At 35.0% G+C, this 21,349-nt stretch overlaps 2 protein-coding genes and 1 pseudogene across 3 annotated transcripts; 1 reads left to right on the top strand and 2 right to left on the bottom strand.

Annotated features, from left to right (window-relative positions):
- Positions 1 to 262: 262 nt before the first annotated feature.
- On the top strand, positions 263 to 5,737 carry LOC109156844. 2 transcript variants are annotated; one of them, XM_019304703.1, is made up of 8 exons: positions 263 to 494; positions 1,260 to 1,354; positions 2,422 to 2,486; positions 2,602 to 2,690; positions 4,089 to 4,197; positions 4,584 to 4,594; positions 5,156 to 5,257; positions 5,335 to 5,737. In XM_019304703.1, exons 1-8 carry the CDS (start codon positions 426 to 428, stop codon positions 5,479 to 5,481), a joined length of 687 nt encoding a protein of 228 aa, XP_019160248.1. In that variant the 5' UTR covers positions 263 to 425; the 3' UTR covers positions 5,482 to 5,737. The 2 variants fall into 2 exon arrangements, with proteins under 2 accessions (XP_019160248.1, XP_019160249.1); XM_019304704.1 differs by having other exon boundaries at positions 264 to 494; positions 2,440 to 2,486.
- Positions 5,738 to 8,394: 2,657 nt separating this feature from the next.
- LOC109156731 lies at positions 8,395 to 10,891 on the bottom strand. Its single transcript, XM_019304566.1, has 4 exons — positions 9,793 to 10,891; positions 9,537 to 9,656; positions 9,221 to 9,417; positions 8,395 to 8,799 (listed from the first exon to the last, which is right to left on the bottom strand). The coding sequence occupies exons 1-4, from the start codon at positions 10,889 to 10,891 to the stop codon at positions 8,395 to 8,397; spliced, it is 1,821 nt and encodes a 606-aa protein (XP_019160111.1).
- Positions 10,892 to 18,145: 7,254 nt separating this feature from the next.
- On the bottom strand, positions 18,146 to 19,511 carry LOC109156730 (annotated as a pseudogene).
- Between the last annotated feature and the right edge of the window lie 1,838 nt (positions 19,512 to 21,349).

The raw sequence follows: 21,349 nt of genomic DNA, 5'->3' as shown, positions 1-21,349 counted from the left end.
TTCTAAAACAAATTTTACTCATTTATTTAAAATGTCATTTTCATTTATAATATACTTGGATTTTATTTTTATTTTTTCCTTTTCAATACCCATTTTTTAAAGCTATGCTTCTGGTCTAAAATATCCTCACATGTAGTGTAGTAACACTTTTATAAAGTAAAGATATTTTCTTCATTTTTAAATTAAAAATGCAACTATTTTTTAAATTGGAAGGTTAAAAGTGAAAATGTTTTTTTTTTTTTCCTTTTCAAAATTAAGTAGTAAAAGAAAGTAAAATTCTGTATAAGGCTATAAATGGAAATGTATCAAAAGTGAGATAAATTCTGTTATCTTATACAAAGAGATTGGAAGAATTTAAAAAAAACAGTGGATCTGCTCTTCTGGCCTGCTGCCGTCTCTTTGGTCGGGAAAGAAGCATATCTTCAATGGCGACGATGACGACGACGACCTTGGCCGTGACGTCAGTATCGCGCCAGCAATTCAGAGTTTTGCGGGTAAGGATAACGTAAAAGCTTAAGGTTAATAGTTTTATCATCTACGACCAATTTGTCGGAATCATTTATGTTTATATATATTTCATTTCATGAATTATCAGTTCTTCTCTTGATGGTGCGGAGTAGCATTTAGTTATTCACTCATTCAGTCATTCTTGACGAAATAATAATTTGCAGTAATTTTTAGATAATTGTGAATGTACATCATCTCTAAAAACTGGAACTGGTTCAATAAATTGTGTAAATTATGAATTACGAGACAAATTAATGAGGAAAGAATAATATTCTCTCCGTCCCTATGTCTCTTGTTTGGTTGAAGAGGGCTACTTGTGTAGCTGTGTATAATGTAATTTTTATATTAATTAATTTAGTGTTAGCAAATAAATTCATAAATTTAAAAAGTATATACTAAAAATTCTATTTGAAACAAAATGTTTTAGCAGTATCAGCTCGTCACTCTAGATTGGAGGTCTTAGATTCAGCTTTCATATCTTGAAGATGTATAGAAAACACCAAAATTGTCTTTTACTCTATTATATATTACTGTACAAAAGTATTAAAGAGAAAAAGCAATTGAAAAATAATTGGTTTGACTTTCATTAAGCATGACTGGTAAAATGAGAAAGATGGAGTACCATCTTTTATCTGTGATTATGGTCTCTACTGATTTACAGTGTTTATTGAGTCATAATAGAGTATCTGATGTGTAACAGAAACACTATTTTCCATGTTCCGATTTTAATCCTTGTGCTATTGTTTTCATAGGGTTTTTGCATTACAAATTTTCCGAAATATTCCCTATCTAGCTGTGTTGCACTAAATGGGAAGTATCCTGTTGGAATTAAATTTGTATGCAAGAGGTAAAGTTTACTTTTATTGCTAAGTGTTTTTTTAGATTAGCTGTTCTGGTTTGTACAGTGACATTACCGCTCTGATTGCTGTTTTACTTATAAATTCATTGTGGCTAGTACCTTATTGACAATTAATCTGTTTACTGTAATTACAATGATTCAATGTCTTCATGTATTTAGCAGAACCAAATAGATATAGCAACACAATTGGCATTATCCGTGTACAACCTTATCATTACCATCTATGTGCATAAATATGTGTCCTGATAAGAGTAAAGAGACAGGATAAGCTTGAACCAAGAAATGTAGGAGATTATGATATTATAAAGTAAAACCAAATGAAAGAAAACAAGGGAATTCTAAGAATATCCCTCAAACAAGAATAAATTCTTGCTCGCAGCTACTTAGAGCTAATTCTTCCAATTCTACTGGATACCCTCTCTTCTAAGAGATGGTCCCTATTTATAATTTGTTACCATATGTAAAATAAGGTAGGAGTATCAATTACTAATTACATAATTAGTCAATCCCTAATTATACGCTTCATAAAATAAGCAAGGATTTACATAATCAATCAATCCCTTATTCTATGCTTCCACTAGAACGATTATTTGATTACTTTCCTTTCATGCCTGATTCGTATCATGTCCCCATCCGCTTCATGGCATTCCTATTGATATAAATCTAATTGGAATCCTAGGTGGGGTGTCTTAGTCCCTCCGTTTACTGGGTATTTAGTCCTCGTTTATTTAGGAGAGTTGTAATAGGTCGTTAATTGTTGTGAATTCATCAATTATTTGGTTGTAATACATTATATACTCATTGTATTGAGCAAACAGAATCTTATAAGAATGTCTTTATCATACTTATAGATTTGATAGTACTTTTAGAAATGGCTGCTTAAAGCTTACTGACAACCTGAGTCATTCCTATGATATAGCACATCAAAATTTCCGTTTCTAACTTCCAACTGATTACTCTCTTCAGCATATCTCATATCTAGGTGCCTAGTTTGTTTTATACCGTGTGCCCGTGTGGTGCCAACTCTAATAGGCCTTTTCTCATTTTCTTGTATGGTTGCTAAATTGGTGTAGCCCCTCCAGTAGATATTTGGTCAGGCCCACATGTGCCCTTGGTTCAGGTGACAATTACTTAAAACCTGTCTACCTCTATGAACAAGAAGAAACTGTTGTTTAATCAGATTACCAATATCTTCCCCTCACTGATGTCATAGTCATAGTCTTTTGGTTTTGCAGGTTTTCAAACATCCCTATCAGATGACGCTTCCATAACTGTTAAAGATTCTGAGGTTACTCTTGTGTCTCAAGATGATAAAACAATACAAGTAATCTTGCGAGACTGCCTCTATTGTAAACTTTATTTCATCTGTAGTTTCTGCCTCCTAGTGAAGCAACTGTTCTTCCCCTTGCAAATAATGATTTGATGACTGGTTATGTGTTGTTGTCAACTTGATAGAGTGACATTTGTCACAAGTTTACAGCAAAAATTCTCAAAATAATCTTTAACCAATAAGAATAGCCTTGAAACATGAAAAAGGCTTAGAAAGTACAGAAAAACATAAGATGCTAAGGGTGTTGTGTTTACATTTTTGCCAATCCAGAAATCATATTAGAAGCACATATTTCCCCCACATACCCCAAAAGAAAAAAAAAAAAAAAAAAAAAAAAAGATGAGGAAGAAGAAAAACTCCAACACAACGCCACCAAAATTTACTCTTCCTATCAGTGTTAGTAGTTTTTCTCCAACAACCTATCCAAGCATCCTCCCCTTCTTTAGTTTGACTGAATTTGGTCAAATAAATGGTTTAATATTGTTAACAGAACCCCAAACTCTTCAACTTTTTATCATATTTAGAACCATTTGATATGCAATTGGCAAATGCACTAGGGATCAAATGGCCTGACTTCAATCAAGTTGGTAAATTAAGAGCTGGGATGAATGAACTCATTACCATCATTTTAATCTTTTTCTTTTCTTTTTTCTTCTGTTGAATATTAGGAAAGTTGTCTTAGTTTCCTATTCTTATTAGTAGTTTCCTATTCCTATTAGGACTAATTTAGTATCTAGTTTAGTATATATAGAGGTCCATAGAAGTATAGAATAGACATTAAGAGAGACGATTCTATTGTAATCTTTCACTATAATATATTCTCTTTATTCTCTTATTCTTTGGTTCTCACATATTTTGCTTCCGCCTAACTGGCGGGTGGTGGTTATTCTCCACCCGCTAGACCTATCAATCCCTCAATTTCAACATCTTCGTAGTTCGTACATGTAAGTTATCCTTGCATAGGATAAGTTTCATTCATTGTTCTGAACTACAAAATATCAACTGTCAAAAAAAAAAAAGATACTATACATGTCCTAGTAATGAGAAAATATGTCTGCTTCTTTCTTTTCTTTTATCATCTCAGTGAAATGAGGATACAACAATGGTTATACAATTGATGATAGGTTGATGAATGGCATTAAAAGTTGGTATTGATTATAACAGAAAAGTCTAGTATACTTGCTCAATTCTCTAAATGTACTACGGAGTATTTATTAGGTTATCTCAATGTTTAACTAGGATTATACTTTTGGCTTTTATATATTGACATGCTGTACTTTTTTTCTTTATTAAAAGTTGATCTCAATATTCTCCAAATATCTATATTTTTAAGTATATTTTATCTGTAATTTCAAACCAAAGAAAAGGGATCACTTTGACATTCTGTTTCAGGTCAGAGTTGATTTGACAGGAAAAGACACACAAATAATTTTTGATAAGATTTTGATAAGGTTGGGTCGTGAAGCACCACCAATTCCTGGTTTTCGCAAGCAAAAAGGAGGTATTAGCAGACTTGGACCACCTTCTATGCATATCCCAAAGTTAACATTCATTCACCGATATTCTTGTTTATTGATTGCAATTATAGAACTTGGCATATGTTACTAATGTAATGCTTTTCTTAATGGCTTCTTAGACAATTTATGGAATTTGTGTGAGACTAATCATATACTTTCCATTTTCTTGTAAAACGAGAATAGATATACCTGTGAGTTCATATTTGATGCTAAAGGATAATCTATGTGCTATGTTTGTTTGGCATTTTGATGCTCCATTTGTGCTGCCATGTGCCTTGCAGACCTATATATTCTTCATTTTGCAATCTCCTTTGACTTGAGTAACCACTGATTATAACTTTGATCTTTCATGTCATGGTGGCTTCCCCAGGGAAAATGAAGGTATGTGCCTCTCTCATGCATTATTAGTCTGACTTAACCATTCAATGAATGTCATCCTGTGCTGAATTTTTCCATTGCTTGTTTTGACTTTTTACCTCTTATAATGCTGCTTCCGTCCTGCCATTGCTATAAATCCATGGTCCTTGTGAGATCCACACCAACAGCGAGCAGACAATTTTTATTTTATTTTATTTTATAGAACTCTATAGTTGGACTTTATTTTGAAAAACGGCATGGAAAATGTGGGGATTATAAGCCAAGCTTTTCAATTATAATGCATCATTTACTTCTCTTTTTGTTTTGTTCTTTTTTCCCAGCTTTATGTTGGGCCTATATTAGATTATGAACTGGAAAACTTTGTGATCATGAAAATGGATAATTTCCAAGAGATACATCCTGGACTTCAAAGGGAATACATATTTCAAAGTACCAAGTGTGAAGTAAAATGATGTGTCTTACATTTGGGTTTTCAGAAAATTTGAAATATAATGTCCAATTTGATGCATGTCTCTCCTTTACTGCTCTAAAGTTGATTCACAAGCTTGAAACTTCTGTATGTAGATTCCGAAGGAGTTCTTACTACAGATGCTAGGCGAAGACCGAGTCACCAATTTTGTAATCCAGGAAATAATTACCTCAACCGTGGGCAATTATGTGACGGAGGCAAGTACTGTTGTTATTCTTTTCCGAGTATGAAGTGAGGAGCTTCACTAACTTTTGCAGGGTCACTATTTTGACAGGAAAAGCTCGTTGTAAAGGAAAACAAGGTTACCACCACTCAGACTGCCAAAGAACTCAAATCATCATTTGCACCCGGGAATGCCTTTGGATTTGATGCTATACTTGAGCTTGAAAAATCAGCAGCAGACACACTCATTGATGTGTAAGCATATATGTTGTTTTTGAGGTTCTTCTAGTGGTAGGCTAAGTGTCTTTCAATTCCAGGCAATTAGTCAGTCTGATTCCATATCTCTAACCTCTTCAAATGTACCCAAAAAAAAAGATCTCAAACACGCGCTGGATTGCAAACCCTGCAAGAACCAATGATTTATTGCATAGTATAAAAGAGCATGGAGGTTTAGCTTGTATGAATGTATGATCATTGTTGCATCTTCAAGAAAGAACATATGATTTTCTTGCTTACCAGGTTTTTCCCTGCTAGAGTGATGGTTAGGTTGGGCCTCCATTTTTTATATTGAAATATTTGGGGCAATGAAGCAACCCCATTTTCTAAGAGTCTTGTTACTACAATTAATGTGGCCCAAAGCAGTAATTCCTTAAGGGCATGTTTGGTTCGCTGGAAAATGTTTTCCAAGGAAAATATTTTTCTTGAATTTGAGAAAAACTGATTTTTCATTTGTTTGATTTATGAAAAATATTTTTTTATTAGAAAACATTTTTCTCAAGAATGAGGAAAACATTTTCCATCCCCCCTTTGATATTTTGTTTTCCATGAAAAACAAGTAGGACAATTAAGCCTTCATCAACTTTTCTTAATTATCATTATTATTGTTGTTGTTGTTATTGTGTAGAGTATAATTATCTTTATACACATTATTCCTTACAATTCCAAATCTAACCAAGCAATGAAATTAATATTTTTAGTAATTTATTTTTTACCAACCAGACAATGTACGGAGTAATTAACCTTCCCAATAATTTTTTTTCATGAAATTTCAATTCCATTTCCCTTCAAATATTTTCTGCGAACCAAACGCTATCCTTATGGGATTTTGCAATGTTGCATATGGAGTTTTTATCCAACTGGATTGATGATAGAAGGAAGAGGTGTAACGTAGAGGTAATCCCAGCTAAGTTAGTTGGATAGTTGATTTGGTAATTACAATGTTTTAAGTTTAACTCCTCGTAAGAGCTGTTTATTGAACCCCAAAACATACATCCGGGTATTGACAAGACATATGACTTGGAAGAAGGCATCAAATTAAATAACCAATTAATAAAAAAATATTTCATATAGACAAGTAGACAACCCTAAAAACTAATTTATTGTGATATTGACAAACCTTTCTCATGCACAAACAAAAAGCATGGGATGATAGAAGGAGATGATTAGATTTCTAGATTTAAAACCTTCTCAAAAACATAATTTTGAATCTGCCCTTGTGTAACCACACAATTTAAAGTCATAAATGTAATTATATATCATAATTGTGCAACCTTCCAAACCCCACCTACATTGAGTAGTGAAATCTTGACTATATGTGAAAATTATGAGCAGTTGTCCCATAATTTAGCAAAACAATGAAAACAACAGGTTGAAAATGAGCAAAGTGATCCACCATCTTTTTTACTTTTGGTTCTTGCTAGTCTCCTCACCTTGTGAATTGTGTCCTAAAAGCATAGCATTAATCCAACCTTAAAAAATTCCAATAGATTGTTGCCTTGTTGGAGATGAGTGAGTAAGTGAATTTATCAAAATAATATATATATATATATATATATATATATATATATATATATATTTGAAAATATGGAATTTAATTTTAAAAAATTAATTCTAAGCAAATACTAGTACAAAACAAGCACAAAAGTATTTTATTTTTAAAAAAAACTAATCCAACCAAAACTTGATTCAGAACCAAGAATATTTATATATAAAATATATAAAAACGAAAAAGGATTTCGGAAATCTGAGATTTACATTTACCCAACGAGAAGATCACTACCTCCCGATGGTGCTTGGAGCGTTGTAGCGTCAGTCTCCCAGGATAAAAAGGACAAGTCTGAACTCATTTTGAGATTTGATTTGCACCGCACGAGAGATAGCCTCTATAATATATAATTCAACATAAGTCTCACTACGAAGTACGAAGAGTGCGGATCCATTTTGAGTTTTTGACCTGTCCCAAATTGAAAGTGAACCCCACATATATTTGTACTACAAAATAGTTACTTAACATGTCATTTTATGCTAAAATTTCCAACATAGATAATACGTTAAAATAATAATGAAAATGATTTTGCAATATTATGAAAACATTTTCAACTATTCATCATTACCAGTAAGGTTTTTTTTTTTTCAAAGAAAAATATTTTTATAATACAATTATACAAATATTATAAGAATAAACTGACAAATCGATATATAACCTTACCTTCTTATTTAAGATAGATGAATAAGCTAACCTATTGAAAGTGTTGTGATCAACATGGCATGGATATACTAAATTGATTGTAGCAATAAGAGTTACTCTTATTTATGTATAAATATATCCCATGGAAAATTAGGTTTTCGTTGGTAAAAATCATGTATGTATTAAAAATAAAAATTAGCTAAAGGCGACTTAGTATAGAGATAAAAATTGTATGTAACTTTTTTAAAAATAAAATTAAAGTATACTTTATAATAATTGATAGAAAGACAATATTTAAAACAAATAGAATTGAGGAGCTAAATATATTTTTTTTCTCCTCTGTTCAACTAATCAAATCAAATAAATTCAAAAATTCCTTGACTATTCTTCATTAATTAGACATATCAACAGACAATTATTTGTTAATTTTATCCCCAAAAAACTGGTTGATGCTTAATTAAGAATATTATTAAAGTGGAGTCTCTATCGTTACAACAAGGAGGTGGAAAAAGATGGGATGGGGATTGTGCATGAATCATGAACGCATGGAATTGAATACACAATTATATAATCTAAACTATATATAAAAACAAAATTCTCAAACTTTAGTTTCTCGCCCAAAACAGTCCTATACTATTAAGATTTGCGTAATATTGTAAAATAGTGTAATGCAATTCCTAATACAATATATTGTTTTCTACTTTCCTATTCGTACATAAGTCTTTCAATGGCAGAACAAATAGATAAAGGTAGAAGAAATACACGCATTGAGAAAGTAGACATGGCTTGAGCCACACTTTTCAATAATACTTCCTTACCCGCCTGAGATAACAACTTCTTATTCCACGACCCAATTCTTTGCGTGATTTTATCTTCAATGTATGAAAATGCGGCCTTCTTATTTCTGCCAATAAAAGACGGTGGACCAAGATACTTCCCAAAATTACGTGCCTGTGATACCCCCAGAACTTGCGCCACCACCTCTTTCTCTTCCTCATCTGTATTTTTGCTGTAACATATACTGGATTTATGATAGTTTACCACTTGCCCAGATAGACTTTCATAAACTGATAGACAATTCTTTATTTCTGTAGCTTCCTGCACTGTTGCCTTGAAAAATAATAGACTATCATCAGCAAAAAATAAATGGGAAATAGGGGGAGCCCCCCCCCCCCCGCCCCCCCTTGCAACTCTGCAACCATGAATTGCTCCCTTGGCTTGTGCTTGTTGCAATAATAGTGACAGACACTCAGCACAAATAATAAATATGTAGGGAGATAAAGGGTCCCCTTGTCGCAATCCACGAGTGGGAATAATTGAGCCACTACGGGTACCATTAACCAGAAAGGAATATGATACCGTAGTCACACATAGCATGATAAGATCAATCCATCTATCATCAAAACCCAGAGCCAGCAACATACCACGCAAGAAGGGCCATTCCATCCGGTCATAAGCCTTTGCCATATCCAGTTTAAGGGCACTCCAACCTGTCCTTCTACACTGTTTTCTATTAAAAAAAATGCCCTACCTCAGAGTCTATCAGTATATTATCAATAATAAGCCTTCCAGGTATAAATGCACTCTGCGACTCAGATATAATTTTATCCATTATAGGCTTCATCCTGTGTGAGATCATTTTTGCCACTACTCTATACATTACATTGCTCAAGGCTATCGGCCTAAGGTCAGAGACCATTTCTGGTGAATTCTTCTTGGGGATCAGAACTACATCAGTATCATTCAGTCCAGGGGCAAAATGCGCGAGTTCAAACAGTCCAGAATAAAATGTGAAACATCCACTCCCACAATATCCCAAAAATGTTGGTAAAAACCAGGGTTCATACCATCCGGACCCGGTGCTTTATCAGGGAACATCGTAAAAAGGGCATCTCTGACCTCCTCAATTTCAAAGGGTCTGTAAAAGGGATTCATTTTGTATGTGAGATACTCGGGGGGCAATATCCCTAAACAGACAATTTCCATCCACAGGATTCTCAGTAGTAAAAATCTTCTTAAAATAATCCAGAATAATCTTGTTCATATTCTCCCCTTCCACCACTCCCCATTATCATTCATCAATCTAGATAAAAGTATTCTTACTTTTACGGTGAGAGGCATACCTGTGATAGAATATTGTATTCGCATCAGCATGTTTGAGCCAGTGTTGCTTGGCCCTCTGCCTCCAGTATACATCTTCCTGTGCTTCTATACGGCATAGGGCTTCCTCTAGGCCATGAAATTGAGTCAAGGAGGCTGTGTCTGTGCGTCCTCTCAGGCGTTGTTGCTCTTTTCGGAGTTTCATGATCTTCTCACCAAACTTGTGATGCCAATCACCACCCCATTGGGTTAGGCGATTCCCACAATGTTCAATACAATTTTGCATGCCTTCGACCCTTTTCTCTTCCCATGATTTTTCTACCACAGCCCTGCAACCATCATCATATAGCCAGGCCATCTCGAAACGGAATCGTTTCATTCCCCTGCCTCTCCATGTCTCATTATTTCGTATGGCCAGAAAAATGACAAAATGATCGGATTTCCTTGTCAATAGGTTATAAACCCTCGCACCAGTTATGAGGTCGCGCCAAGTTTCATTTGCAAGTACCTTATCTAGCCTCTCCTCAATCCAATTGGGTGTGCCTTTCCCCTTTTCCCACGTAAACTGATAGCCATTCATTGGTAGCTGGGACAGTCCACAGTGTTCAATAGTCTCTCCAAAACCGCGTAGGAGATTATTTGGATGCTGATTACCTCCTCTTTTCTCATATTGGAACAAAAGATCATTAAAGTCCCCCACCATTACCCAAGGGAGATTAGATCGTGGTGCTAACGACTTCAACAATTCCCATGATTCCACACGTCTATTGCGCTCTGGAAATCCATAATAACATGTCATTCGCCAATTTGGGAGATTCGTCATGCTAACCTCCACATCAACGTAATTTTTCGAAAAACTTAAAAGCCTCGCTGTGCAATTCTTCCGCCACAACAAAGCTAGACCACCACTCAAACCAACCGGGCCAACATAGAATACACCCTCAAAACCAAGTCGGATCCGGAGACGTTCAGCATGTATCCGGGCAACTTTAGTTTCCATAAGAAATACAAAGTCGGGTTCCTTACGGGACACAATGTCCACTATCTCGCGAACTGTTCGTGGATTACCCAAGCCACGACACTTCCAACTCAGTGTACTCATTGGGATGGGCGGGTCTGGTAACCAGATCCCGCCTGATGCAAGTTTTTTGAAATATCTGCTATAGTAATGTCACCTCCTCCAATTACCCCATTCCCGCTTCCGCTGCCTCCCATCTCTCCCCATCTCCGTTTAGCAACTTCCGAGACAGTCTCAGCCCCCTCCCGGAGGTCTACATCCGACGGTAATGCTGTGGGTCCAGCGTCAGAAACCGTTGCCGTGGTTGCTGCTTCGGACTGCACTGGCTTGCCATCTTTATCAAGAAGCCATGGTGCACCAATCTTGCGTGGACCCCTTCTTGCTCTAGCACGCAGATCATCATTGAAAGGATATTTTTCCACCGACAGCCCCGCATTCCTTGCGCCCAAACAATATTTGTGGAGATGGCCGAGCATACCACAAAAGAAACAAAAGTTGTGGAGTCTTTCGTACTTAAAATTCACCCAACATGTAGTCTTGTCACGCTTCATGAATTTCATACGTCGCTTTATGGGTTTCGCTACAGGAATGGAAACCCTAATCCGATAAAACGTCTTCCATGGAGCATCAGCAAACCTATCATCAGATTTCAGAAAAGTACCCAGAAAATTCCCTATCTGTTCGAGAATTCCACTAGATGTATACCCCAACGGGAGATCATTGAACCTGTATCCACATATCAACCGTATCCAGAGCACCCTAACTGGAATAACACCATCCAGGACTTGCTTGCAAACCAAGGTATTATTCTCAAACGACCACGGACCGCCGTCCAGAACCAGCTGCATGTCCGTTTCATGATAGAAAATAAACAAAAAGAGGTTAGGTTATATTTCTGTCACCTGAACACCCTTAACCGGCTGCCAAACCGGGGCCATAAGGCTCATGAATTCCACCTTCACAATCTTAGTTGTCAAAAACCTGCCCACAAGCTTCAATGTTTCACGCTGTTCTACCGGCGCATCACCGTCACCCTCCACACATGGCTCGAAAACGTTTTCATCCTCCTCCAACGCCAGATCACTCCACCTCGCCGTAATTCTCCCTACTTCCTCCATGGTTGCTGCGTCGTCCATCCGAGAGGTTCCTTCTTGTTGCGCCATGCTCGCCGATCGCAAGAGAGAAGCCAGCGTTCGCTGGAGAGAAGATCGCTAATCACCGCTTGAAAACCCTATAAAAGTCGAGGGAGAGATGAGAGCGGTAAGATTCATTATAAATTATTATAATAATTTAAATATGATAATAAATAAACTTATGTGGAATATATAGAGCATATAGATATTCACATACAATGGTGAGAGAGTGTATTGGACATGGATTGAATATTGATAATTGAGATGGAAAATCTATGTGGATTCTTATTCTCTACCCCTAATATTAAGTATTATATCTAAACACTTGATGTAGACAATTTTATTAGGATTTACATGAAAAAGAAATATATTATCAGTATTTACTACTCCGAACATTAAAAGCGTAAAAGTGATGACGTAAGAATGAGAAGTAAATTTCAAAGATTTTATGGTTAAGTGGCATGTAAGTGATTATTTCAAATGAGAAGTCATGGGTTTGCTCAATGGAGGTGATATTATGTGTCCTATACATTTTAGTTTCATTTTCCACACTCACTAGTTTCATTATAGTATAGCAATACCAAAGTATCATTTTAATTCTACTAGAGTTTCACTTAACAATATACATTATTGTATGAGCTCTATTTTGTTGTTTCATTTTCCACACACACTAGTTTAATTATAAGAATGCTAAAATATTGTTTTAATTACACTCCACGTTCATTTGACAATATATATAATTGTATGGTTATGAATTTTAGATTCATTTTCCACAGACACTAGTTTCATTTTAACAACATTAAAATATCATTTTAATTGTACTACAGTTTCATTTGATAGTACGTTATTGAATGAGCTTTGTTTTTTAGTTTCATTTTTCACACACATTAGTTTCATTTTAGCAATACTAAAGTATCATTTTAATTCTATTACAGTTTCATTTGACAACCATGGTTCACGTAACAATCGATTCACTAGGGCAAATTATTGTGTAGATCATGGTTCACACAACGTTATATACATGAATTATAACAAAAAGTACATTTTTAATATATTAAAAATATATTATTTGTGTACTAAATGTACATTATATAAAATAATGTATTTTTTGTACTCAAATAATATACTTTTTCTGAATGAGTGTGCTATTTGTACCACCCCTAGTGAAAAGTGGGTGTAAATAACTTTGAAATTGTATAAAGATATATAAATTTCAACAAGTACATAGATTGAAATACACATCTATTGCAAAAGATTTTTGCTTCCATTTCCTCACATCAATTGATTCAAAGGTTTACAATTAGATGGTGCATTCATACCACTACTCAATAACCTAACACTAACAACTATAATTACCAACACTACAACTTTGAATTGCCAACTCTTAAACCAAGACTTATCCATTGTTCTTGCACCATTCACAACCAATATGAGCCTCATTTGCAATGACTTCAACTCTTCATCTTGTTTATTCAACCTCTTAAGCAACCATGTAATGATCTTCTTTAACCTTTTACACATAGGAGGACCGTATGATTGTATGAACCTACATCCTCTACTCTACAATTAGAATACCAATTTTTTTTAAAAAAATAATTTTAATAAAAATCCAAAGTGAAATCAGGTAAATTAACTTACTCCATTTTCTCGACATACCCAAAATCTTTGTCTAAGGTTTTCATTTTTTCATAAAGTGATCACCTTCAATTGATTTTCACATTTGCATTCTGCCACTAGAGTTGCCTCACCATAATCACTACTCTCTCTTTGGGAATTTGAGGAGGCATATGACCTAGCCATTATGTTTACCTTCAAAATAAACCTTGATTATTATTTAGTAGAAGATGAAGAAAGATGGCAATAGGACCGCGAGGAAGAAGATGGAAATTGATGGACAAGAACATCTATTTAGAAAGATAGGGAAATAGGTCATCAGTAGTGATAGAGGGAAACGATGACTTTCCATGCTATAAAAGAAAAAAAAAAATCTTGTTAAAGTTGGATGAAGAAACTACCGGAAGAACCAAATATGCTAAGAAAATGATATTCGTGAACTAATTCTGCAAGTTTTAAAAATCATGGGATCAAAGTTGTAAGTGACAAAATAATCTTGGAACCAAGAGTGCAAAAAAATTCATCTATGGTAGTGTCTATTGTCTTTTTTGTTCATTGCATTTGAAGTAAATGTTTATCTAGTGTTCATTATTATCTCTAAAATACTTGCTTGTCACATTTTTAAATAATGATGTTTTATTGGAGAACATATAGAGAAGTTAACAATTGCATAAATTGGATGACTTTTCGATTCTAAGTCTAACACTTATATTTTGAGTACTCGCCAGCCCTACTTATATTTTGAGTACTTGCCAATTTTACTTTTTTAAGACATCATAGAGTTAGCATTTTTGTGATTCATGGGGTTCAACTTGAGTTGTTTTTTTGGTGTATTAATAAATCCAATAAAATGTACCAATAAATTCATGAAATATGTAGTCATTTTGTATTTAGGTTTTATTATTGTTTGAACAACACCATCTATAGAAATCAAAATGGGGTTTTTCTCATAAAATAGAAAACAAACAAAAAAATTGTTAGTAAAAGTAGACAGGTGCTCGTTGAGAGAGTGCGCGAGTTCACCACACCGCAACTTTTTTTTTTTTTTTTGTTACCTCAAGAATTGTGATGAATCATAACAAATTAAGAAATTTTTTCTTTCTTCACAGAATTATTGTTTATCTTTATTAATTGAAAATCTAGGTAACAACGGTTATCCGTTGACGGGGAGGATCTAATGGGAGAGCAGAGAGTGGAGTTCCCGAACTCGTGGATCATCTCTCTGTTCGTGATCATCCACCTGGTCGTCTTCATCGCCACCATGATGGTAATGGTAAAAATAAACACATCCCATATTGACCTTGCACACTAGTATACAAGATAATGGTATAAACATTTGCTGCTGCTGCGGTAGAAATTTGCAGTATTATGCTTCATAGAAGGTTAGACCTAGTCTGCAAGATTCTAGAAGAAGGAAATTATTTTGTTGGGGCACCATTCTCGCGGGGCACTTTGCTACACATTTCCGAGTTTCGCTACATCTCCTTGGACTTCTCTAGCACTTGTACATATAGCATCCCATAGTTGGTAGAATAATCTAGAAGCATATACATAACACTAGTAGTAGTAGAGATCCTTAGAATATTTTAGAAATTTAGGGATGGTTGTGTAGAGATTCTTAGAGGATTCTAGAGAACAAATCTTTAGTCATAGGATGAAGTAGATCTCCACCATTCATTGAGGAGGTGGAATAGGTATAAATAGCCCTCATATGGGCTCATTTGTAAACAACCTACCAATCTAGGAGTTCAAGTAATCCAAGTTCCTTACAAAGCTTCAGTTCTTTCTTTAAGCTTCTTTCTGACATCCAGAAGGTCATCATGGCTCTGTCGATCTCAATGGTATTTGAAATTTTCTCTGGTGGTTCAGAGAAAACCATCCAATCACACTTCAAGCCCTTAGAATCACCCAACACCATATCCTGTTGAAAAAAAAATGAATTTCTTCTGGTGGTTCATACAAAACAATCCAATCACATTAGCCCTTAGAATCACCCAACACCATATCGTGTTGAAAAAAATGATTAAGAAAAAGAAAAAGAAAAAAAAATCACAAATAGGTTTTACCTGTGATCATAGACCCAAGTTTATTCTCAAACTCCGACCAATTAAACCATATCACTCAAAATGTCAAAACCCAATTTTGGTTGAATAACAATAGACCGAAGTCTATTCTCAAACTCGGATTTGCTGAAAATTGTGTTTCAAAATGAATTGAATGGAGACGTCATCCACATAAGAGCGGGTAATGGAATTAATTTGCAAGCAGAATTGGTTGTCTTAAAAAAATGAAAATTATGTTTCAAAATGAATTCAATGGAGACGTCATCCACATAAGAGCGGGTAATGGAATTAATTTGCAAGCAGAATTCTCAAATCCACGTGATGTTTATATAGAGATAGGAGGAGATAAAATACTTCTTGCCAATTTTTTTGATGCTAATCAGATTGAACTGAAATGGTTGGATTTTTGGTTTGATTGGTTTGATTTGACTTCAATCTATTAGTATTGAAGAAGCAATTGGGCAGCGTTAAGTGGTATGTTACTGGTTTGTGATTTTTTTTTTCCTATTATGATACCAAGTGCACGATAATATTGTTTAGAATTTAAAATGATGTACTGTAGTAAGGGAGCTCTAATAAAATGGCATGCTGCCTCAACTATATTTTTTCTACCATGTTGGTTAGATAAAATATTATTTCAATTACATAATAAATTATTTTTTAATATATATTATTAATTCATTAATAATAATAATAAGTACAATTGCAATACGTCTACCAAAAAAACATTGACACATAGGATCGCAATTCTCTCAATTGCAAAGCTGATGGCCTAACTTTACTTTGAACAGTGAAATCCCGAAACTGTGGAGTTGATTTAGGAAACTGAATAACAATAGACCGAAGTCTATTCTCAAACTCGGATTTGCTGAAAATTGTGTTTCAAAATGAATTGAATGGATATGTTTCAAAATGAATTCAATGGAGACGTCATCCACATAAGAGCGGGTAATGGAATTAATTTGCAAGCAGAATTCTCAAATCCACGTGATGTTTATATAGAGATAGGAGGAGATAAAATACTTCTTGCCAATTTTTTTGATGCTAATCAGATTGAACTGAAATGGTTGGATTTTTGGTTTGATTGGTTTGATTTGACTTCAATCTATTAGTATTAAAGAAGCAATTGGGCAGCGTTAAGTGGTATGTTACTGGTTTGTGATTCTTTTTTTCCTATTATGATACCAAGTGCACGATAATATTGTTTAGAATTTAAAATGATGTACTGTAGTAAGGGAGCTCTAATAAAATGGCATGCTTCCTCAACTATATTTTTTCTACCACGTTGGTTAGATAAAATATTATTTCAATTACATAATAAATTATTTTTTAATATATACTCCGTATTATTAATTCATTAATAATAATAATAAGTACAATTGCAATACGTCTACCAAAAAAAACATTGACACATAGGATCGCAATTCTCTCAATTGCAAAGCTGATGGCCTAACTTTACTTTGAACAGTGAAATCCCGAAACTGTGGAGTTGATTCTAGGAAACTGACTTGTTAAGGCAAAATCAAGGGCACTAACTTCTACACCAAGAACAGAGCTAGAGGTTGAAGGAGTGGAAAAAAAACATCAAAGAAACTCCCCAAAGAAAATGGCTCCTTTTTCTTTTCGCCATTTTATACAACCAAATTCATCTGTTTGGAAACTTTTAAAGTACATTTTGAATGCATCCTAACTGAAAACCCATCATCATAAACTTATTGATATCAATATCCATAACAAATAAAGCAATGGGTGATGCAAATGACCAGAATTTGTTTCTTTTAGCAGATAAGACACCCCTGTCAAAAATATAACATACAAGTTTGTTTTAGCAGATAAGACACCTCTGTCAAAAATACAACATTTACATAGCATCACCAACTAAACATAAACTCATTATGACCATTGGTCAAGCATCCCAAAATTCTAAAACATATAAATTTCCAGCTTTTCTCATTATGCCGCCATTGGTGAAGCACCCCAAATTTGTGGAACAAAAGGAATAACCCATAAGTATTCAAACCCCATAGAAGAATAAATATAGAATCCCAGAAGGCCAATAAAGAATAAGCACTTCCAAAAATAGGAAGTAGCATCTTGTTTAATGTTTAAATCCAGTTGGTAATCTTCAAGACCACACAAGGAACATAGGACTGATAAAAAGCTTTTAAAATTCTAAACAATATAGATGAGATGCCAGCAGCAAAATGCATATGCAGTTGTATATGAGTAAAAGAAGAAAACCATTATCACATATATTATTGCAAAGTTGTGATGTTGAAAAGTATAATCCCAAATAATAATAAGCTAAACATATAATCCCAAATAACAAGCTAAATTGTGTTGGATCTACAGGTGACCATCAAATCAAATAGACATAAAATGCATAAGCAAATCCACTAAGGTATTAATGACAAGAAATAACAATAATGAGAATGGTATTGGACCTCTAATAGCCCAATTTTCTAACTTCAGACAAATCCTCAACTTCATGAACAACTCGTAATGATCCATCCACAAACACTGACTTCAACAAAACAATAAAAGACATGAATATCAATTGCCTATGGGGAAAAATACTCAAATTTTTACTACTAATACAAATAATTTCACTAATCTGTAGAGCTATCAAGCATTAAAATTTTATTCACAGCTAACCAACCTTGAAATATATGAGACTGGCCTTATATTTAGGTGCATATCAGTAAAATGGCTTGCCTATCATAAAGCATATTGTGAAGCCTTGGAAGCCATATTAGAAAGCTCTAACTTTTGAGGCTGTAGCGCGATGAAAATACTGTTCGCGAGACAACAGCCTCACATTCCTCAAGTACTGGTGGAATGGTATTGCACCATCTTGTGCAGCCTTGTCCAATGAATAAATGGCGTCCTCTATAGCCAAATCCGAGGCAGAACAATGGAGCATCTGTTTAGAAAGAACATCAAAAGGCTCAAAAGCCTCATTAACATCCACAACCCCCCCTAACTTAGCATCCACAACCCCTAACTTAGCTTCATTGTCCTTGAGCCACCCCTCCAGTAAATCGGTGTTCATCAAAACCATCTGCAACTGCTGCTCCAACTTTCTCATCCTGCATTTCCTTCACGCCTTTGTTCAACTGCTCCTCTCGCTGCCTCAATGCAGCTTGGGCATTAAACAGCCCTTCCATTTCTGCCTCCCTGCCCTTCCTCAACCCTGCTATATCACTATGCAACTTCTCCACTAGCTTATTAATGGCGTTCCGCTTTAAAACTTCAGACGCCTCATCCATTCCACTTCCATATGGAGACTGCGGAAATACACGGGGAGGTATGGCAGGCTGGACGGCGGACGCAAAATTCGCACTTGTAGAAGGACTGGGGGTGGGGTTAGGGTTAGGGTGGGGTCTGCGCTGCTGGGAATACAGAGGGGGGTCGCGGCTAAAATAATGGCACAAATTGCGACCTAATTCAACAAGATTAGAACTAGGGTACAACCAATTCTGAAGATACGGGATAGCAAGCAACGACGCCGGAAGGGTTGACGAAAGGGTGAGGCCGCTTGATGATCATGTCGCGAGTAGGGTTCACGAAGACCAGAGGCGGGTGTTGAGGGTAGGACTCCATGAGCCAGATGATAATGGGGATATTATAGGTCACACCCTGGAACACCATAGGGACGGTGCCGTCCACCTGGAGGAGATTCACAGTACGGCCATCGTTGTGGGTGAAGGTGCCGGTCTTGGGCTGGAGAGAAGGGTAGGCTTCGATGAGGGCGAGGATGTATTGCCGGATCATCCACTTCAGCTCCTCGGAGTAGGGAAGAGCCGCCGGGCCTCGCTGCGAGAGAACGCTGCTCAGGAATTGCTGGGTGTATTGGATACTGGGCGGGTGGGTCGCCTGTGGAACCTCCACCATCGTGATCGATCGGAAGAGGAGAAGCTCCCATGGTTTATGTCTTTAATATATATTAATTCATATATATCTTGAAAACAATTTAAACATAATAAAGAGAATAAATATAATTATTCCACATGTTATGTTATTGCGAAACATAGAGCATTATCTTGGTCTTTGCAATGGTACGCGTCTCAACGTTACAAGATTGGTTGATCACATGGTCGAAGTAAAAATAGTTAATGGAACATATGAAGGAAGTTTAGACATTAGCTATTAACTTGCTCGAATTCAAACATGATAACATCAACAAACATAAATGATCTAAATCCTAATTTCATTTACACTATATAATATTTTATGTTATAATTTAAATAATTGTATATCGATCTAAATATTCATAATATATTATAACAAATTTATTATGTGCATCGCACGAGTAAAAATAATAGTTATTATATAATAATAAAGCGTACATTTAGATAAGGAATAAGGTTTAAATTGGCCACTGAACATAACCTGAAAAGGTAATTAGGCCACTGAACGGAAAAAAAAAATTACAATTAGGCTACTGAACACTCCAAATGTATGCAATTTCACCTGATAGCAGGTTACCATCAATTTTAGCAGATTACTTGCTTACGTGGTAATTGAGTTGGCATTTTTAATAATTTTAAAATAATTTTTAATAATAAATTTAAAAAAAAATGATGGGTCGTTTTATTTTTATAATTTATTTTTTATTTAAATTTTTTTCAATTTTTTTTTAAAAAATTATTATTAAAATTTATTTTAAAATTATTTAAAATGCTAATTCAGTTGTCACGTAAGCATGTAACCTGTTAAAATTGATGGTAATCTACTATCCGGCGAAATTGCATACATTTGAAGTGTTTAGTTGCTTAATTGCACGTTTTTGGAGTGTTCAGTACACTTTTTTTTTTGTTCAGTTACCTAATTACATTTTCAGATTACGTTTAGTGGCCAATTTGAATCTTATTCCTTTAAATAAATAAACTAAAAATAATATTGCAAATTTTGACTTTATAATTAAAAATAGCGAAACCTACAGTCAACGGCTAGGATAGTCGGCTGCTGCTACCAAGTACCTACCTAAAGCCACGTCACAAATTTGGCTATTTTTTCTTCATTTGGTACATAAACTATTAAAAGCAGGAGATTCAATACGTTACGTTACTCCATCTTAATATTACGACCTCCACTTTAATTTGTACAAAAATACAAAATTCTCTCGCCTCAATCTCCTCTCCTCATAGTCCGATAGGACAATAGATGGCTAAGAGCAACCACACCAATGCATAATGGGAGAATAATGTCAGAAATTAGTGCCATGTGGAAGAGAGAGAAGGAAGAAAGAGAAAAATGGAATTCTCCTGCAAATGTGGAGAGATTTCAGAAATGTGGGATCCACCACAATTTTTAACCATGTGTGACAGCCATGCGTGGCTGTCACTTCTGCGCCCAGCTGACGCGTGCAGTGCACGCGCCAGCTGGGCGCGTCAGGCGCACCGAGAGGCGTGCCTGACAGTTAATAAAATAGTATTATTTTTATTTAATTTTTGTTTTTTCTTTTTTTTCCCTTTTTTCTTTCTCTTCCCATTTTCTCTATCCTAATCACTCTTACATTATCCCCCAATTTTCCCCAACCATTGTGGATGCTCTAAAGTACAATGACTTAGTGCCCTATTAAGTGAGAACAAGTGCATAACATTCATAAAAAGCCCACTACATTCGGTATAACTTTCACACTGCAACCTTTAAGAACTCACTTATCGTTTTCACTCATATTCAGACGGTCACGAGTTCAATTGCATGGTATTGCCTATAATAATAATAAG

This window comes from Ipomoea nil, unplaced genomic scaffold (assembly GCF_001879475.1).
Source record: "Ipomoea nil cultivar Tokyo-kokei standard unplaced genomic scaffold, Asagao_1.1 scaffold2759, whole genome shotgun sequence".
Taxonomy (NCBI): Eukaryota; Viridiplantae; Streptophyta; class Magnoliopsida; order Solanales; family Convolvulaceae; genus Ipomoea; species Ipomoea nil.
This window is presented reverse-complemented; position numbering and strand designations above follow the sequence as displayed.